General features: G+C 44.4%; 2 protein-coding genes across 2 annotated transcripts in view; one reads left to right on the plus strand and one right to left on the minus strand.

The window, feature by feature from the left end:
* The window catches only part of SYN2 (synapsin II), a 208255-nt gene that overhangs the window by 32939 nt on the left and 156908 nt on the right, over positions 1-18408 (minus strand). Inside the window, exons 2-5 of the mRNA XM_044252978.1 lie at positions 16863-16920; positions 15455-15546; positions 13099-13255; positions 8620-8709 (exon numbers count right to left, since the gene is read on the minus strand). Of these exons, the coding sequence (XP_044108913.1) occupies positions 8620-8709; positions 13099-13255; positions 15455-15546; positions 16863-16920 (397 nt within the window). The remainder of the gene's footprint in view (positions 1-8619; positions 8710-13098; positions 13256-15454; positions 15547-16862; positions 16921-18408) is intronic.
* TIMP4 (TIMP metallopeptidase inhibitor 4) lies at positions 878-6423 on the plus strand. Its single transcript, XM_044252979.1, has 5 exons — positions 878-1016; positions 2228-2325; positions 2732-2846; positions 5472-5596; positions 6226-6423. Exons 1-5 carry the CDS (start codon positions 878-880, stop codon positions 6421-6423), a joined length of 675 nt encoding a protein of 224 aa, XP_044108914.1.

The raw sequence follows: 18408 nt of genomic DNA on the forward strand, positions 1-18408 counted from the left end.
CAAGGTATAGTCAGTCCAGTGAATAATGATATGAGATAGGAACCAGTGTGGCCTAGGATCTGGAGAGGGCTTTGAAGGTTTGCCCTAAGTGATGCGATATCCTGTGCTTTGAGCCCCCACGAAGAGCACTGTCTTCAGCCATCTGCAGAGTCTGAGGCTCTGGATATGGGAAAGAGTTTCTAAAGCACAGGCTGCTTTCTCTGACATCTCTCCCCACCCCCCAGCTGACAGCGCCAAGACACACACACACTCCAACTTTCTCCGTCCTATTCCATTACTGTTTGCTGTTGCTTTGGAGCCTCATAAATAGGGCATTGAAAACACTTCCTGCAGCTGAAAGAAGCCCTGAGTAGCTTGTCTCATTCCCAGTGTGGAGCTCAGCAAGGGGTCCGTCCTCTCTGTCACTGTCTCTTTTGCCTGTTGTAATTCTGTCTGCCTCTCTCTGACTCTGCCTGTCTCACTTTCTGTTTGTGCCTCTCCTCACTCTTGTTCTTTCAGTGTGAATCACCGCCTATCGATCTTTCTGCCCTCATGCCTTTATCTTTGTTGCACTTGTCTTTCTGCCTTGACACCATCCTCTTTCCCAGTGTTTTCCCTCTGCTTCTATAAGGCTCGATTGCTTAGGCAGGGAAACAGACTAGGGGCCTCTCTCCTGGCTTTCCTCTTCCTTTTACTGAGCCTGCCAGTCAGGAGGGCTTCGGGTCCTGCAGCCGTGGGTGGCCTATAGCCAAAGGAGGGAGGAGCCCATCTGGGCGGGATTGGCCCTAGGTCCACCTCAAAAAGCCTGGGGCGAGGGGCACGACACGTTCTGGATGAGCCCTGGAGGGCCGGTTTGGTCCGACAGTCCCCACAGGCACAGTCAGGGCTTTGCAGTGTCATGCCCTGGAGCCCCCGGACCGCGCCAAGCTGGGCGCTGTTGCTGCGGCTGCTAGCACTGCTGCGGCCACCGGGTATGGTTGAGGCATGCAGCTGTGCCCCTGCACACCCCCAGCAGCACGTCTGCCACTCGGCGCTTGGTGAGTCCAGAGGCTGGAGAGGACCACAGAAGGGGGTGGTTGTGTGGGTTTGCTATGGGGCTGAGGTGAGCTGTAGACCTGGAGTCTGGAGGGAAAGGGAGATCAATGCTGCACCAGTTACCTCCCACTGGGGCTGATGGGTCCGGCAGGGCTGGTGCCATAGCAACCTTGCAAGCGCAAAGCCTGGCTGACTTGCTAGGAAATGAAAGGGACCCCCATAGCGACCCCTTACCTCTGCCTACTGCAATTACGGACTTAAACAACAAGTCACAGGGAGCTATCCAGGGGCTGGATATTCTGAACTCCTGGATGCAGGGAGGGGGAGACAGGAGCCAGAGGACTGGGCTTTCATTATAAACATCCCACTGTGTCCAAGCCTATAACTGATGTTTACTCCATGCACTGCCCTCCCCACCAAAAACCTTTTGTTCTTGATCTTTCCTCGGCCTGAAATGCACCTTCCCCTTCCCCTTAAATTCCTGGCAGACTCCTATTCATCCTTCAAGGTCTTATTCAGGTATCTTTTCTTCTTTGAAGACTTCCTGACTTCTTGGTGCTTCCATGGTATCTCTAACAAAAATTTTTGTACTCCCAGCACACTGTGCTGTTATTCTTTGTAAGTGTATTCTCTACTAGACCAAGAGTTCTGCAGGACGGGGGACCTTATCTTAATTATGTTTATGGACCTAGTACCTACTGTTGGGCCAAGCACATAGAAAGAATTTTATAACCAGTTTTTGATTAACATCCAAATGGCAAGAGACAAACTACCTCTGTATAGGGTCAGAATATATGTATTAACTCAATAACCATTTACCAATATCAGCTTTGGGTAGGCTTTCTTGAGGCCTCAGGCTATACAGGTAGATGACTGCAAACTGACTGTCCTCAAGGGGTTCCTCCCTCCTTCCTCTACCCTGATGCCCACCTCCAACCCACTGCAGTCTAGCTATGGAGAATTAGACTCTCAAAATGAGCAGGTAAAGTATAGAGATTATAGGATCCAGTACACCCGAGGAGTTTGAAACTTCAAGCAATTGTGGAGGATGAGTTTCCAGGTCCCCACTTTTACACACGTTTCCCCTCACAATCCAGCAAGACCTAAACCCAGAATTCCCTTATAAAATTCTCCAGGGGTCCAGGTCATCCAGATCCCAGATGAACTCCTCCCACAGGTTGCTGAAGGTCCCCTCTTTTCTCTTCTTATGCAGCCATTCGGGCCAAAATCTCCAGTGAGAAGATAGTTCCTGCTAGCACAGACCCTGCTGACACTCAAAAACTGATCCGGTATGAAATCAAACAGATAAAGGTACATGGGGAACAGGACAGGGCATCGAATTCCTTGGGCTGTTGGGAGGAGTGGGGTCTGTGTACTGGGAGGGGGGCTGGTAGGCAGGTAACCTGGCATTGATCGTGGGGTATTGACGCTGAAGTGGAAGTGGCTGACGTTTGCGAGCAGGGCCCACAGGCCTTAGTGTCCATCCGTTCCTACAGCTGCCTGTGCGTGGGGCTACTAGAGGTATTCTCACCCAAGTAAACGAAGGTTTAGATTTTTCTAAAGATAGAAATGACCAAGTTGGGCCATCTGTGTGTACCAAATCCTACTAGACTTTTGCTTAATTTCTTTTAGATTGAGAAATGAGTTTTTCCTGTTAAGATATAAAGTATACTCATTGACCCAACACACTGCTTTTTCTTTTGTAATTGCCTTTCAGATGTTTAAAGGGTTTGAGAAACTCAAGGATGTTCAGTATATCTATACACCTTTTGATTCCTCCCTCTGTGGTGTGAAACTAGAAGCTAATAGTCAGAAGCAGTATCTTTTGACTGGTAAGTTGAAGACCAACAAGCAACCCTAATAGTCTCTGTCCTAAGGAAAGCAGTCAAGAAGGAGCCAGGGCTGTCCTTGGGCAGCAAGCTGAGCTAGGTGGCATTTTCTTGGGCAGAAAACAGAGCTGTGTTCCTAAGAGCCAGCCTCTGAGTTGGGAGGAGCTGTGGTAACCTTCCTTTCAATGCTAGAGTCTTCGTTACAGTGATCTTGGCCACTGCTTCACTACTTTAAGGACAGGCTGCTCTTCCAGGCTCAGGCAGCTGGTCCCATTTTTAAACAGTTTTAATTGATGTAAGTTTGATATCTTGAACCAAAAATCCACTCCTCTGAAACTGCCCCTTGTGGGTTCAGTTCTGCCCTCTGCCCATGATGATCCTTCAGAGGCCCAAGGACCATAAACATAGGCACTCTAGCTCTAGGTCTGCTGCCCACAGTTCCCAGACCCCTTCCTAGCCTGGCCACCTTATCAAATGGGATAGAGCCTGTCTCTCCCCTAGCACAGGTCCCTAAACTGGACACTGCACTACAGATGATGTCTTGATTCACAGAGTAAATGAGGATTGTGCATGTCAACCTTGCCCCCTAACACACATATTATAGTCACAGTGGCATTAATTTTAGATAGCTACATTAGGTCATGATATTGGCTCATAATGAGACTCTGCTAAATCACATCACGGGTCATATACTGGGGGTACAGTAAAGCACAGGCCCTAACAGAAGCCTTCAGTCTAACAAGTTTAACAAGTCTCTATGAACTTGGGCCCAGGCAGACCTTCATACTCCATTGGTTGGGACAGGACAGTTAAGAAACCACACAAGATTATGACTACATAAGTGAATGAACGCAATATTAAATTATTTTGAAGTTCAGGGAAAAGGGTTAAGTGTGTGATTATAAACAATTAGGGAAGCTTCACTCTGTAAGTGGGACCTAAATTGCCCCTAAAAGAAGAAAAATATTTGCAAAGAAGGCAAGGAAAAACAACAACAACAACAGAGCAGGTGGGGATAACAGAAGGAATTTCCACTATCTGTCCATCCATTCAGCAATAAAGACCACCTACTCACTGCCAGGCTTTGGGCAGGAGGGTGGAGACTCAGTGACAAGTCACAGTCCTCAAAGAGCTCACAGTCCAGGCGTGGCTCTTGAGAAATCATAGCTATTAGAAGTCACACTGGTAGGGGCTTGCCAGACCTAAGGATGTAGAATTATGTTGATCTGGGAGCCTATGGTTGGGAGAGACAGAGGCAGAGCATGTTACTGAGCCCTTCATGTCCCAGGATTAGCAGACAAGGCTACCTCATTCGCTCTGTGTGCCTAGCCCTCTGTGGTGCATCAGGGGAGGAGGAGATATGTTCTTTGCCCTCAAAAACATCAAGTCTAACTGTGGGTGGGGATAAACGAAAAAACCACAAGTCTACTGAGAAGTCATCAGTGGTGCCCATGCTCTTTAGGAGAAGACACAAACTCTTTTGTCTAATGTTGAAAGCCCCTGTAACCAGAACACTGCTGACCTCGCCAGCTTTATCTTCAGCCAAGTGTGGGTAACAGCTCCCAACTCTTCATATCCCCCAGAGCTGAACTAAACTACTTGCAGTTGCAGAAAGTGTTCTGCTGGGCTGTGCCCCTCCACCCTGCACAGGGTAGTCCCTATGTCCAGAAGTCCTTTCCTTCATTTGTCTCACAAATGTCTCACAGGGGAACTCCTATCCACCCTTTCAAAGACCAATACAAGCATCAGCTCCTCTGAGACACCTTCCTTGCCCCACACCCCTTCCACAGATGGAGATAATTGTGCTTTGTTCATTCTTATGCATCTTATAATTATCACACAACAGTATAATTTTTGCCTATTTACCTATCTGCCCTACTGGTTATTAAGCTCCTTGGGGGGAGAGATTCTGTCATATTTATTTCTGGATTTCTGGGTACCAAGTCGTAGTAGTTGCTCAGTGAATAATTGAGTGACTAAGGTTCTAAGAGAAGTGTGGGCTAGGGGGTCAGAGATGGCTCTGAGGACACTGTGGTACTGAAAAGGGCCTTTGGAAGCTAGGAAAGACTTTGATAAGTAAAGAGGGGACACTTTCCTATGGGGAAGAGGAGAGACTCACCAAGATAGGTATCAATGGGGCAGGACACCAGGCTATGTAGATACTGGGAAGGGTTGGAAAAAGTAAGGGACCTTTATTTATGGAACCTTCTGTGGGCCCAAGCTGTGCTGGGAACTTTACAGACATTCTCTCATTTAATCCTGACAACAACTTACTACTTTCGTACTTTGAGCTGAGAAGTTATGTGACCTTCATAAGGTCACATGGCTGTAAATGAGAGAAAAGAAGGCAGTTGCGTCAACAGTCTGACTTTAAAGTCCATGTTTTTCTCTCTACACCACTGAAGGAAAAGACCTTCATCCCACAACTCTCTCATACAAACATAATCTGTTAATATCTTTGATATAAAAATTATAAAGGTTTTTCTGGTTCTTTCATTGAGCCCCATGTCACCACTGCCACCAAGAAGCCATTGAAGAAATTGTAGTTCTGGTCTCTTTGCGGACCTGGGCTCCTGGAGCTCCATGAGCAAATTCCTCATGCTAGGTTTTCCTCCATTACCCCTGAAGGTCAGGTCCTCAGTGATGGAAAAGTCTTCATCCATCTGTGCAACTACATCGAACCTTGGGAGAACCTGTCCCTTTTGCAGAGAGAAAGTCTGAATCACCACTACCATCTGAACTGTGGCTGCCAAGTAAGGGAATATCCATTTGCAAGGTCTTTTGGGGCTGAGGGAAGGGTCTTGAGACTTGCAGCCGTATTCCTTCCTTTGTGCATGCATTTATTCACTTATTGTACTATATTTGAAATCTGCCATGGATCAGGCACTGTATTAAGTTGGGGATGGAAAAGCAACACGGCCCATAGTTCATGATCTCAAAGTACTTACATTTTTGGCTGGGAAGGTGGCTATCATATAAAGAACGAGATAACATAGCTACTGTTTAGAGAGAGTCTACTTTTTGCCAGGCCCTGTAATGAAGTATTTCCTTAAAATATTTAATTTAGTCTTTATAACAAATTTATGAACAGTTAAGATTTCCATTTTAAGGTGAAGAGATCAATGCTGTAAGAAGTGATCTGCTCAAGGTCAGTGATGGACCAATGACCTCAGGCCTGTCTGACTCAAGAGATATCATTTGAGAGGCAATACTGTATATTAGGAGATGGGAAAAGGGAACTCAGAAGGAAGTTTAGGGACTAGGAAAGGCTTCAGGAGTCAGGGGCATTTGAGCTGGGTTGTAATGATATGTAGGAGTCTGAAAGGCAATAATGGAAAAAGGACACCATACTCATGTTGATGTTGTGTGGCTATGACTCTAGATTACCACCTGCTATACAGTGCCCTGTACCATCTCAGCTCCCAACGAGTGCCTCTGGACAGACTGGCTGTTGGAACGGAAGCTCTATGGGTACCAGGCCCAGCATTATGTCTGCATGAAGCATGGTGATGGCACCTGCAGCTGGTACCAGGGCCGCCTGCCCCTCAGGAAGGAGTTTGTTGACATCATACAGCCCTAATAGGGGCCAGTGACCATCACACTCCTTCAAGCATCCTGAAGCCCAAGCCATTTCTCCTTCCCTGTGGAGCTCTGGCTATCACCATCCGCCTCATCACTGCCAGCCAATGGAAAGTACCAAGTGGATGGTCTGGCTAGTGTTAGGATAGGGATGGGGCATGTTACAGCTTGGGTCCAAATGACAGCCCAGCACCTGTCAAGGGCCACAGAAAATAACATCACTTTTCTAGCCAGCCTTCAGCCCATCTCCCCTGTGTCCCAAACCCTTTTAGGCTAGCTAGTAACAGAAACCTGTTACTGAAAGTTTTGATTTTGGCTTAGTTTGTTTTTGAAAGCCAGAACTGTTCCCTTTTCTCCCTAGGAGAAAGCCAGAATTATTCCCCTAACTGATCTGATAGGGGAGAAATGGTGATTATTATACATATGAGATAATGTAGCACTGCGATGTACAATACCAGAAGGTGGACTGACAGAATCAGAAACAAGCTGATTTGGAGGAATGAAATGAATAACTCACTATGGCTGTTATGTCCTTTACTCATGTCCCTACACATCCTAATCCTCTCATATACTTTTTTCTGTTTGGGGAGACACTTGGGGGAATACAGTAACTCACTGTGAGACCTGCAATGGCTTAACCTCATTCTACATGCTATAATCTCCTCTATACCATTCCTAGCAGAGAATCTGGTCCAGTTAACATAACTCTTTGGACAAGAATAGACTTAGGTAATGTCTCTCTAGGTCAACTATCTTTAATGTCCTCAACTGATGTCCATAAAGCTTCTCCTCAATTTCTTAAAGAAAGTCTTCTCTACTAGATTACTAAGGTCTTTATTCCTAATTCAGAAGTTTTTTTTAAGCCAAAAAAGCCTTTCTCTTGTAGAGATGAAATTCCCCTTTAAATTTTGACACCTCAGAGAGATCTTAGGAGGTCCTTTCTCAAGGGCCAATTTTAGGACAGAGGACATGAGAGAAATAACACAAAGACACTTGGGGGAGAAAGATGGTAGGTGGGGAACATATTTTGCAACTGTTACAACTGTTCTCACTGGTCAGCCCTGCTAGACTTTATGGCAGCTTTGCTCCCTGTCTGCCCTAAAGTTCACTCCCCTCCACCACTGTGTATTAGAGTCCCTAAGAACTCTAAGCACAGACCCCTTAGGGTTCCTTAGATTCTGCAAGGCTTCCTGGCTTGCCCTGAAAGAGAAAGCTCTTATGTTTATCTCAAGGATTTATGAAGGATGAAGGCTTAAAGTTCCAGAGCCTCTCCCTGGCAAAAGAATAAGGTAGTTCTTTTCAAGGCTCAAGTTTACTATTCATCTTTTGTGTGTGGTTTGCTAATAAGCAGGGTCATGACCAATATGCCAAATGAAGGTTCTTGATTCACAGAAATGGTTCCAATGGAGATCCTTTTTGGAGCAGGGCTCTCTGTCCCACAGTACGACACTGGAATGCTATGGCAGAAAGTCTCCATTAGTGGGTTAAGCAGGATCACCAACTGACCATGCAGGCCTGGGGCAGAGAATGTAGGGACAGAGAGGAGGAAGGGAGTTGAGCTAGAGGTGGTCATAAAGAAAAAACATTAGTTGTAGCCTCCTCACCACCAACCATGCCATCTCTCTGTTCCTTCTGACATCCTAGCATGGCCTCAGAGAAGGCATAGTGTTAACCCCGTCTTATCGCAATCTTGAGGAAGCCAGAGGAATGGAAGGGGCTGGTGAATAATTATAGGAACAACATCTTACATCTGAGTTGTGCTTCACACTTTTCCAGAAGGCTATCACCTAATCTCACTTACTTTTTATAAGTACCATATTAGATATCCTGGTCAGGAATAATTATGCCATTGAACTTTCCTATTGAGAAACTCACACACAGGGAATCTAACTAGTCCAGTGATATGTGGCAGGGCCAGGGCTAGAACCCAAAACAGGAGGATCTTCTGATTGTTGATACACAGATTTATTAGTTTCTCAACTTGATAAAATGCCCATATTTCTACTCTTAGCTATTTGGTCTCCAGACTTTGGAAACAAGGGGTTATCAATTAAAATTCAGCTGCTCTAGCCCCATAGTTTAATCCCAACAGAGTGTCTGGGGTTGAAATGCTGAGGCCCTCTTTAGGGTCCCATAATCCCCATGTGGCTCAGAATGTAAACAGCAGAGTAACTAAAGTCGCCACTCAATCACCTACCATCTCTTTATGGTTGGGGTAGTATGTCTGCTCAATGAGTGGGAACTTTTCTCCTCCCAATGTCTTGTAGATGGCCACCAGCTGGGCAAACTGCAAAAGAGAAGCAAATGATTCAGCTCATCTAGACACTGCTTTAGACAAACATCAATCTATCAAACAAATATTTACTGAGCATTTGCTCTGTTGGGGACTATGAACAAAACACTGAGAATATAAAAGGTGTACAATTCTTATTTTTAAAGAACATATGCACTGGGTGTGGTACATAAACAATGAATTTTGAAAATACTGAAAATAAAATTAAATTAAATTTTAAAAAACAAATTAATTTTTAATCATTATTTTAAAAATTTAATAAAATTAAATAAAAAAAATAAAGCAGCCAAAAAAAAAAAAGAACATATGCATTAGTTGGGGAAGGAAGGGAGAATGCACTAACATTCATTCATTATCTATACAATTTTACAGTATTTCATTCATTCCCCATATCAAATTGATGAACTAGGTATTTTGTCATCTTTATTTTACATATGAGGCTCAGAGATGGTAGAATAGTTGCCTGAAGTCACAGAACTACAAAGAGGTGAAGCTGGGATTGAAATTTAGATCTCTAACTTTAAATACATGCATCTCTAGAGATGACAATTGATAAAGCTAGATAGGTAACATGGGGACAAGTCTTGAAAGTTCTAATTCTAAGAAAGGAATGGTAGCTGTTTTCTGCAGACAGTATGGAGTCATAAGAATTGGAGCAGGGGTCATGAATAAAGCTGTTCTTTAGGAAGATATTGATGCTCATGGTATGCAGGATAGACAGACCTAGACTCTCTAGGACTTACTACTCATCTAAGAACTGAATTCTGGTTCCTTTACCTAGGAGAATCCAGAACAACTCTATGAAGAGGTGAGATACACATACTTACAGTCTGAGGGTTGAAAAGCCTCAGGCAAACATCTAGCACCCCCTGGAGTTCCCTGCCCCCACATTTTATAAGTGAAGAAACTGAAGCCCAGAGAGATCACTTGCCCAACGTCACATAATAGTTGAGGTGGGATCATAACCAGGCCCCTTTATTTCCAACCTATAACTCTTCCTGCTGCCTTTCAGACTCTACAGAGACCATGCTCTTCCTGTAGGAAACACATAGGACTTTTCTGCTCAATCCATTCAAACACACACCCACCCACACACCTCCAGTGCACTGGCAGCTGGGGTAATCCAGCATCTTCCCTGTAGTGCTACTTAGGTTAGTTTACATTTGAAACCACTGATAATCTGGAACTGCTAGAAGGAAAAGTTGCCAGATCAAACTTGCCTTCTATTTATCAGAGAAAGGAAAGCTAGAACATTTTTCAAAAGCCTAGCTCCTATTCTCAATAAGGGATGTTGGTACAAGAGCCAGTGGGGACAGGGGAGTGTGGGGGGAGAACTGCGTTGTTAGAAAACTGGGTTAGAGTCTTTGGGTTCTTGTTCTGCCTTGAACTCGCTAGGTGTCCTTGAGCAAATGATTTCTCCTCTCCAGGCCTCATTTTCTTCATAAATAAAATGAAAGGAGTAAGTTTGATCAGTTCCTCAAAATTTTCACCAAAAAGGAATATCATTTTATTATATTTCCTCCCAAACTCCATTATCAAACTGCAGTTTAAGTGATCATATATTGTGATCCTTTTGTTGTCAGGGACAGAATTTCATTACTTTTGAAATTCTGGAAAATGTTGGAATTTCTGAGTCACTTCCATTTGTGACATGGCTGGTGACTATAGATCTTGAGAGCCTCCTCTAAAACAGAAAAGTATGATTCAGGGACTCTTGAACCCTGAAGATTTTATTATTGAGAGACTGTAGAGAGTCTCTAGACCAGACATCTCATTTTACATATGAGGATACAGAGGCTAGAATAGCAAAGGACAGCATAGGTTACCAGATCATGCCTGGAATTGGGACTGCACTAGGACAGCAACCAGGTAGGTCACGTCTTGCCCCATTGCATGTTTCACTGTACCTTGCTGTCCTTGCCATTCTTTAGTTTTTCAACTTGCTCTGACTGTCAAGACAAACCCCTCAGACCTTTCTTGCCTTCTCTGATTCTCTCCATCACCCCATCTAACCTTTAAGTCCTGCCTGCCCACCTTGGCCACCTTGGATTCCTGTTCTGCCTCTGGATATCTGCCTGAGCTCCCAAGGCTCTCCAGCATCACCAGCAAGCTGATGCCAGCTCTGCCTAACAACCTCTGTCCTGCTGCAACCCACGCCCTGGCACGGCACCAAGGCATGTGGGGCCTTATCTTTCCAGCATGTGGGAGAGTTACACAGACACCACAGCGATGCCAGGAAGGCCCACGGCAAAATCCCAGAGTCCTGGGACAGCAAGACTAAAATGGCAGCCAGTTCCCAGACACTAGTTAGGTCCCTGGGAGCTCACCCTACCCTACTCCACTTTATCTCCAGCAGTCCCTGTCTGCTCAAAGTACTGGGCTTGGCATCTAACCCCTGCCTCCTTGGAAACTTAGATTAAGTCACAAGTACACAGTTACCAATTAAACAAATGTAATATCTGATAAGGGTTATTTCCTCTATGCATAGACAAAAGAATGGATTTAGGAGCTGGGGGTGGTGTTGGCAATGAATAGGAAGATAATGTTCATTATCACCACTTCTTCATTGAATCAGGAAAGACTTCTTGGAAGAAATGAGATTTCAGAATCAGTCTTGAGTTTAATATGTTATCCTTGGCCCTCCTGGAAATAAATGCTTTAATTCAACTCCTGTGCCTCTGTCTCTAAAACACCCAGATGGAGTGATAGGATTTTTAGATAAATTTGCAGCAATATGGGATGGTGGCATTCTTACTTTCTCTGGAATGTTACCTTCATTGATAGGGCCACTTCTGCTTCCAAAATCCCAGGGCACAGCCTGCCCTGACCAATATATAATAGCAGATGTGCTCAGAGACACAAGGTAGATAGAGCCTTAACCACCCAACTGAGGTCTCTCCTCACATCAAAAGCAGTCACAATAAAGAAAGAATATGAACAAAAGTCATCATCTCAGAGGAACCCTCCCTTCATGGTCACCAAATTGGTTCACTTCCATTAACAAGTAGAGAACAATATATAAAATGTCATTAGTGTGGCAGCTGCTTAATGAAAATGAAGGGAGAACTTGGTGTCTGGCCAGGGAGCCTTGCTGTTCTCATGTGATGCCAAAGGCAATGTGCTGGATTGTGAATGGGTGAGAATGTGAACCCTCACCAGATCCCAGATCCCAGGAGGGGCAAAGCCCTAGGCATAGGCTCTCTGATCCTCCCACCCTGGCTTCTGGCATAGTTTTGGAACATAAAGGAGGGGACTATTTTCTTTAAGAGATCCTAAATACTAGGGGACTATAACAACCAGGCTGGCAAACTGGTGACAGGTACTACTATTATCCATCCCTAGTTGACAAAGAAACCAGGCACAGAAAAGTTTACTTAGAAGAAATAAATTAGCAATAGCAGAATCATCCTGTGTGGCTATGAGGTAGACAAATTCTAGCAGGTATTGAAAGGGCGGGGAAGGAAAGGGAAGAAAAGGGCTAAGGCTTATGTGCAGTAGGGAAAGTTGTGAAACTAGGGGGAAAAGGGAAGTCCCTAGAAAAGAAACTTGGTAAAGGCCTCAAATAATGCCTTCATTTAAATCATACAACTCTTTTAGCTTGTTTCTGCAAAACTCTAGGATTCTTATGTGCCTCAGGCCAGAGGTATCTGCATGAGTGGTGATCAGGAACCCAACCCTCCCTCCTCAACCCTCCCTCCTCAACCACAGCAGCTCCCCCTGACTCCTCATTCACTGGTCTTTCTCTTATACTCTCAGATCTCCCTGGTTTCCAAGGGAATGGGAAAACTGTGAGTTCAGGTGTGAGAAAGAGACCAAGAGCAAAGGTAATGGGTCCATCTGGTTAAAAAGCCTCCCCTCCAACTCCCTGGGTGGTGTAGAGGCTTGGGTTTGAGAACTTCACAGTGGCCCTTGGCAAGCCCGTGTGATAGCTGAAGTGATTTTTGAAAAACAAGAGGAAGAGGATGTGATTGGGAGCAGGTATTTCCTTCTAAGAGGGCTGCCTGGAGAGCTGTTATAGGAGCTGGGTCCCCACTGGCCTCAGGCCTTTCCAATAGACCACTGAGAAGCAAGAATCAGGTATTTTTATTCTTACATCTATGGCTTGAGGCCACAGCTTGCAGATCTATAAGGACTTCTTTAGAGAATCTTTGTGTGACTTTGTTGTGAGGTCAAAGGTCCACTCTACATCAAAGGCAGCCCAGCCCTTGAAGATAATGTTTTATTGCGAGAGCCCACCCTACCCCATGTCTCGTCTGAAGCTTCTCTCACATCCTCTCAGTTGTGCCTAGTGCAACTTGATTACCAGTGGTCCCTCCTGTGGGACTGGGAGATACAGGACCTGGATCCCACCTTTTTACCTGGGGGGAAGGGAGCCTCACTCACCACCCATGGCTTGTCACAGAAGTTGTAAATGGATTCCAGTGAGTTGATGCTGGGGAGGCCTGCGTACTGCATGCCAATGACAAGGTGGCGGAAGTCCTCATTCTCTGCCATGCCGAATGCATGCTGCCGGATAAGCACAAAGTCTGGCCGGAAGGACCTGGTAAAAATGGAGAGGCAAGTTTCCCATAAAACAGCTCCTCAGGTCATATATCATCTTGTCTCCTATTTCCAAAGCTCTAGACAGAGAAGGGATATTAAGGGTCACCTGATGTAAGCCCCTCATTTTAATATTCTATGGAATAGGAAGTGAGGTATTACGGCACCACTTAAAGGAGATTTAAGGAGATGTCTGAAGTTCCCTTATTCCTCTGGATTGAGCATTGTCTTTTTCTAAGGTACAAATTCCCTCAGGAGGGGAGAAAGAAACACTTTCATACCCTTACAACTTAAATGAACAAGAATTTACGTGGTCCCTATGGGGCAATAAAAGAGAAGCTCCTTGTGGCTTCAGAGTTTATGCTCCAAGAGTGCCCCAGTAGACTTTGAAGACATATTTGCCTGACTTCACCACCCTGCCACAGAGATCCTGAACTCAGTGTCCTATTCTGACTCCTTAAAGCTGCTCCTTAAAATAGGCAATGCCCTCTTCAGGCCCCCAGAAGAGCAAGGGTCCTGGCTGGCTGAGAACACATGCCAAACTTCCCAGTGTTATTCTTCCAAAGTGTACACTAGGGAGGGGTGCAAATATTTTTTGAAGAACTGAGGTTGAGCAATGGCTACAGGAAGCACTGGGAGTACAGAATGTTCCCATGCATGGGAAGGCTCCCTGTGTTTCCCCTCTAGCCAGCAAAGCTCCTCAGCTGCTCTATCTTCATGCCCTGACTCCAAGGGAACCCCACCTTCCCAAAGAGTCAGTTCTGTAGCAGCATTCTCCCTCAAGGCTCTGGAGCCTGCCAGTTTCACACCATATGCAATGACCCACCTGGTTCTCTGCCCAGGCACACATTCAACCCCCATCTACAGCTCCAGTACCACCTAGGCTCAGAGATCAGTCTTTTGAAGTGGGGGTGGAAGAAGCCCTTCTCAGTAACTCAAGGAATGTAGCATCAAGTCATTATGGCATGTGCTGGAGCTGCTCTGATCTCCCTGTGCCCCAGTTCTGGGATACTGACTCCAGCTGTATTCTTGAGATCAAACCTTAAATGCCAGTTATAGGAACTGAACCCTAGATTTCCTACACTGGCCAGCTCTTAAGTTCCTACACGCATACCTGGAAGGACCTGCCTTAGTTTTGCCAGATCCCTCCTGGCACCCTGCGATGGACCTTTCTCTCACCACATCCTTGTGTGCATGCATCCTTATGATTCACTCTACCTGGAGTTGGAGGGGCCCATTATTCTCTCTTGAGCTCTCTCCCCACTGGACAGATTTCTATTTTTCTGTCCTCCTCATCTCTAGAATGAATGAGTTTGCGTTTCCTATTGTTAGGTTCCAGACACCTGAGATTTGCCTTTCTTGTCACTGAGCCAGTTCTTACCGGATGTCGGAGACCTCAGTGTCAGGATGCTGTAGGCTGACGTAGGGAAGAGGATGAAGTAAAGATTCTTCCTGGCACAAGATTCTGTATCTGAAAACCTGACACCATGCTGAGCCCGTGGGAAAACTGACACTGTGGAAGCCATTTTCCCTCATCTGGAATTCTTATTACCTCCCTCACAGAACTGTTTTATTAAATTTGGCCACATCTGTAAGTTACCCAGCATACCACCTGGCATGTATGTGCCCTGTAACTGCAAATTTTCTTCTATCTTATGTCCCTTCCAACCTAGACTTTCCCATCAGACTTATGAATTCCCAGGACTGAGGAACATAGAAGAGTACAGGGTTGGGAGTTAAGAGAATTCACATAGAAACACAAGGCTCTGTGACCAACTCATTGAGTGAATCTAAGCAAATGAATGTAAAGTAGGAGGTTGAACTAGATCAGAGGTTTTCAAACTTTCTTTTTAAGCAACGGAATCCTCTTTTCCTGGGAAAATATACGCAGAGATAAAAGCACAAAAATAACACTGGTGGAAGTGGGGCTGGAATCCTAGAACCCCTCTGATAGGAATCCAGTTACCTCTAAATGAGTCCTGAGTCCTTTGTCTACCATTGGACTAAGAGATCCCTGAGAGCAGGAGTTGGTATTCTCTGCCTTCCTCTACCACTGCTACATAGCATACATCATTAACTTCTATACTATATACATGGCACTGCCATCCCACTCTAACACTTGATTTTGAAACCACCTATGCAAACCAGAAAATAACTCTGAAGACAGTGACAGTGACCCTGAGGACAGAAAGGACCTTACCGGACAACTTTTGTGCCATTCCGGAGGACCTGCATATCCACAGCATAGGTCCCATCTGCATGGGCCACCAGGTTAAGCTCTGAAAATTCCGCCTGGAAAATAATAGTAGGGGATTAAGAGGGTAGGGTTCATGTTATGTGTTTTTACTCAATTGTTTAAAAAAAATTAAAAATAAATAAAAATAACTTTAGGGAAATAAGCCCATAGTCCTGTCTTTGCCAAGTTCTCCACAGAATAGTAGCAGCCCTCCCACCAAACATTTATTCAGTTTCCCAAAGCATTTTCACAATCTGATTTCATTTCACTTTCATAGCAACTCTGTGGGGCAGGAAGGACAGAGATAATTCTCCCCATTTACAAAAGAAGCAGTTAAGTGACTTTCTGGACAAAAACAAATTCATTCTCGGCAGAGACAGGAGCAAAGCTCAGGTCTTCTGACAACTCTGTGCTGCCTTTCTATAGAGTGGGAATGCAAACTGGGAGATGCAAACTGGAGCAGCATGCCCTCTGTCAGTTTCAACATAAAAACACTAGATTTTAGTTTAGGCAACTGGGTGTTACTTCTGCTCTGCCCCCAGTTAGCTCCATGGACTTTAGGCAAATCACTTGTCCTCCCAGGGTTGGGGGGGTGTGTGGGGACAGTTTCTTTCATCTATAAAATAGGAATAATTTTTAATCAACCTTGACTATCCAACAAGCTGTTCTAAGAACTGAATACAATAATGGGTAGGAAAGTACTCTGTAAATCACAGCACACTGTAAAGAATAATGAGTAACTTCTATAATTACATAGAAAGCATATGCATTGTTTAAACTGGACAGCCCCCTCTCCACCCAAATGGACTTAATCTCTATCATGAAGCAAAGGGTAGAGGAAGATTTTAAAAAAGGGAAGGGGGGCTTTCAGGACTTCATTACATTAAAAACAGAGGTGTGTGTGTGTGTGTGTGTGTGTGTGTGTGTGTGTGTGTTTTAATTCTCTCAGAAGTGTAGCTTCACGCCCAAAGTAGGCAGTATGGGAGGCTGCACAACTGAAGGGCAGACATGTGCCAACCCAGAAATATCATGCCATCAACAATATGGAGGTGTGGCCAGTGTCCCAGGAAGACATTCTCCTAAGGTTTTCCTCAGCCTGAGAACACACTACCAGAGAGCCCTAAGAACCACATTATTCACTACTTTATAGACACCAGCACCATGAAATGAAGTCAAGAACGTTGAAAGGCAGCCTTCATGGTCATACCTCAAAAAGAGAAAAGCCCCAGGGAACAGGTGGGAAGAGGGGAGAGAGGGCCTGGAATCCACTGACAAACACTGTACTCCACTCTGAAGATTAGATGATTCACTTTGGGATGTCAAGAGAGAATAATGATGACGCAGATGTAACTATGGGCTTCAGGGTAATTACCTGTTCCACTTTGATGTCATAATCTCCAAGGACTTTTTTACCCCGGAAGCACTTGGCCCTGGAAAATGAAAACAAAAACAAAAACAAAACAGAAACCAAACCAAACCACACCAAACCAAACAAAACAAAACAAAAAACACACAAATTAGTATTGTAGATGTGTCTGAGATCAGAAATTTACTACCATAAAGAAGAGGACTACAGCAGACAGAACCCCAGAATGAGAGTCAAGAGACCTGGGATAGGGTTGGACTCTAACTCAACTAATAGATTATTGTGAGAGAGCCTCAAGCAAACCACGGTCTCTCCTTTACTCAGTTTACCCATAAACTGATCCATTGGATCCATAAAATAATCCAATGCACTTTTTCACTCATAGGTTTTGGGATTTTATAATATCCTACTTTGTCATTGGGCTACAAAAGAAGTCCAGAAGTAGGAATTTCCCCAATATGATTCCTGGTAAAGACCAAGTTAGTACCACACATCTTTATACTTTCCTTATCTTCCCCATCACTCTGATTTTCTAGGTGGGTTCCACCCTTGGAATTTTAGTTTTTAAAGAAACTGTTATCATTTTACCTCTTCATATCTATACCTCCAAAAAGTATTTGAGGCAATTAATAGTTTAAAAGGCAGATATAACCAACAAAGTAAGGATTAAAGGACAGTGAATGACAGAGCATTAATTATACCAGAAAAGAAATTTTAAAAGGCTGAGGAAAGCTACTATAATTGAACACAAAACCTATTCTGTATTCCTGAATTTCAGTCAAGAAAACTAGTCAGGCCAAGTTACAGAGTACTTATTATCTTCCTATCTTCTCATGGATCTAAAGAAATCTCACAAAGCATCAGGGACTTCAGAGTCCCTTGTAAGTGGACTGTGCTTATACTTATATTGATATTCATTCCTACTTTCCCTTAATCTCCCCCTCCCCACCCTACCCCCTGAAAGATTTTCTTACATATCCACTTAGGCTAGTTCTCCATGTGAATAAAGGGCCTTTCTACGCTATACTTGTTGACGAGGTTGTTCTTTCCCAGAGCTTGAAATTTCAAATTAGTATGCTACACTGGAGGTTTCCAAAAGACCCTCTCAAAATAAAGGGATAAACTAACATTTATTGGGCATAATGCTCTAGGAATTGTGTGCAAGTTGCTTTCAAGAACATCTCATTTAATCCTAATAACAATTTATGATATAGGGAGAAAGGTCTTCATTTTTGAGATGAGGAAACCAAGACTCGGAGGAGAAAAATAGTGTATTCACAGTCACATGATAACTTAGTGACAGAGACAGCATTCACACCCAAGTCTGAATCCAGTGTTCCTGGGGCTGTACAGTTATCCCTCTCTGCTGATTCATTCTCTCCATCTTCACTCCCACCATTACGAAAACTGACTTGTCATGTGTGCTGCATTTCATGTTTTTTCCCCCATTTTCCTTCTTCCGCTCAAAAGGGACTTGATGTTGTGAGCACTAGTTCTACTACAAATACTTCCTATCCTGGTTCCTGTGAACTACCCAGGACGAGGCCAGGCT

Source organism: Neovison vison, chromosome 6 (assembly GCF_020171115.1).
Source record: "Neovison vison isolate M4711 chromosome 6, ASM_NN_V1, whole genome shotgun sequence".
NCBI classification, from domain to species: domain Eukaryota; kingdom Metazoa; phylum Chordata; class Mammalia; order Carnivora; family Mustelidae; genus Neogale; species Neogale vison.

What these genes read in the sequence shown, in the direction of transcription:
- TIMP4 (XM_044252979.1), top strand. Translation starts at nt 878, where the DNA reads ATGCCCTGGAGCCCCCGGACCGCGCCAAGCTGGGCGCTGTTGCTGCGG. An exon ending in GAAGCAGTATCTTTTGACTG is followed by an intron (nt 2,847 to 5,471) that starts GTAAGTTGAAGA and finishes TTACCCCTGAAG; the next exon opens with GTCAGGTCCTCAGTGATGGA. An exon ending in ATCTGAACTGTGGCTGCCAA is followed by an intron (nt 5,597 to 6,225) that starts GTAAGGGAATAT and finishes CTATGACTCTAG; the next exon opens with ATTACCACCTGCTATACAGT.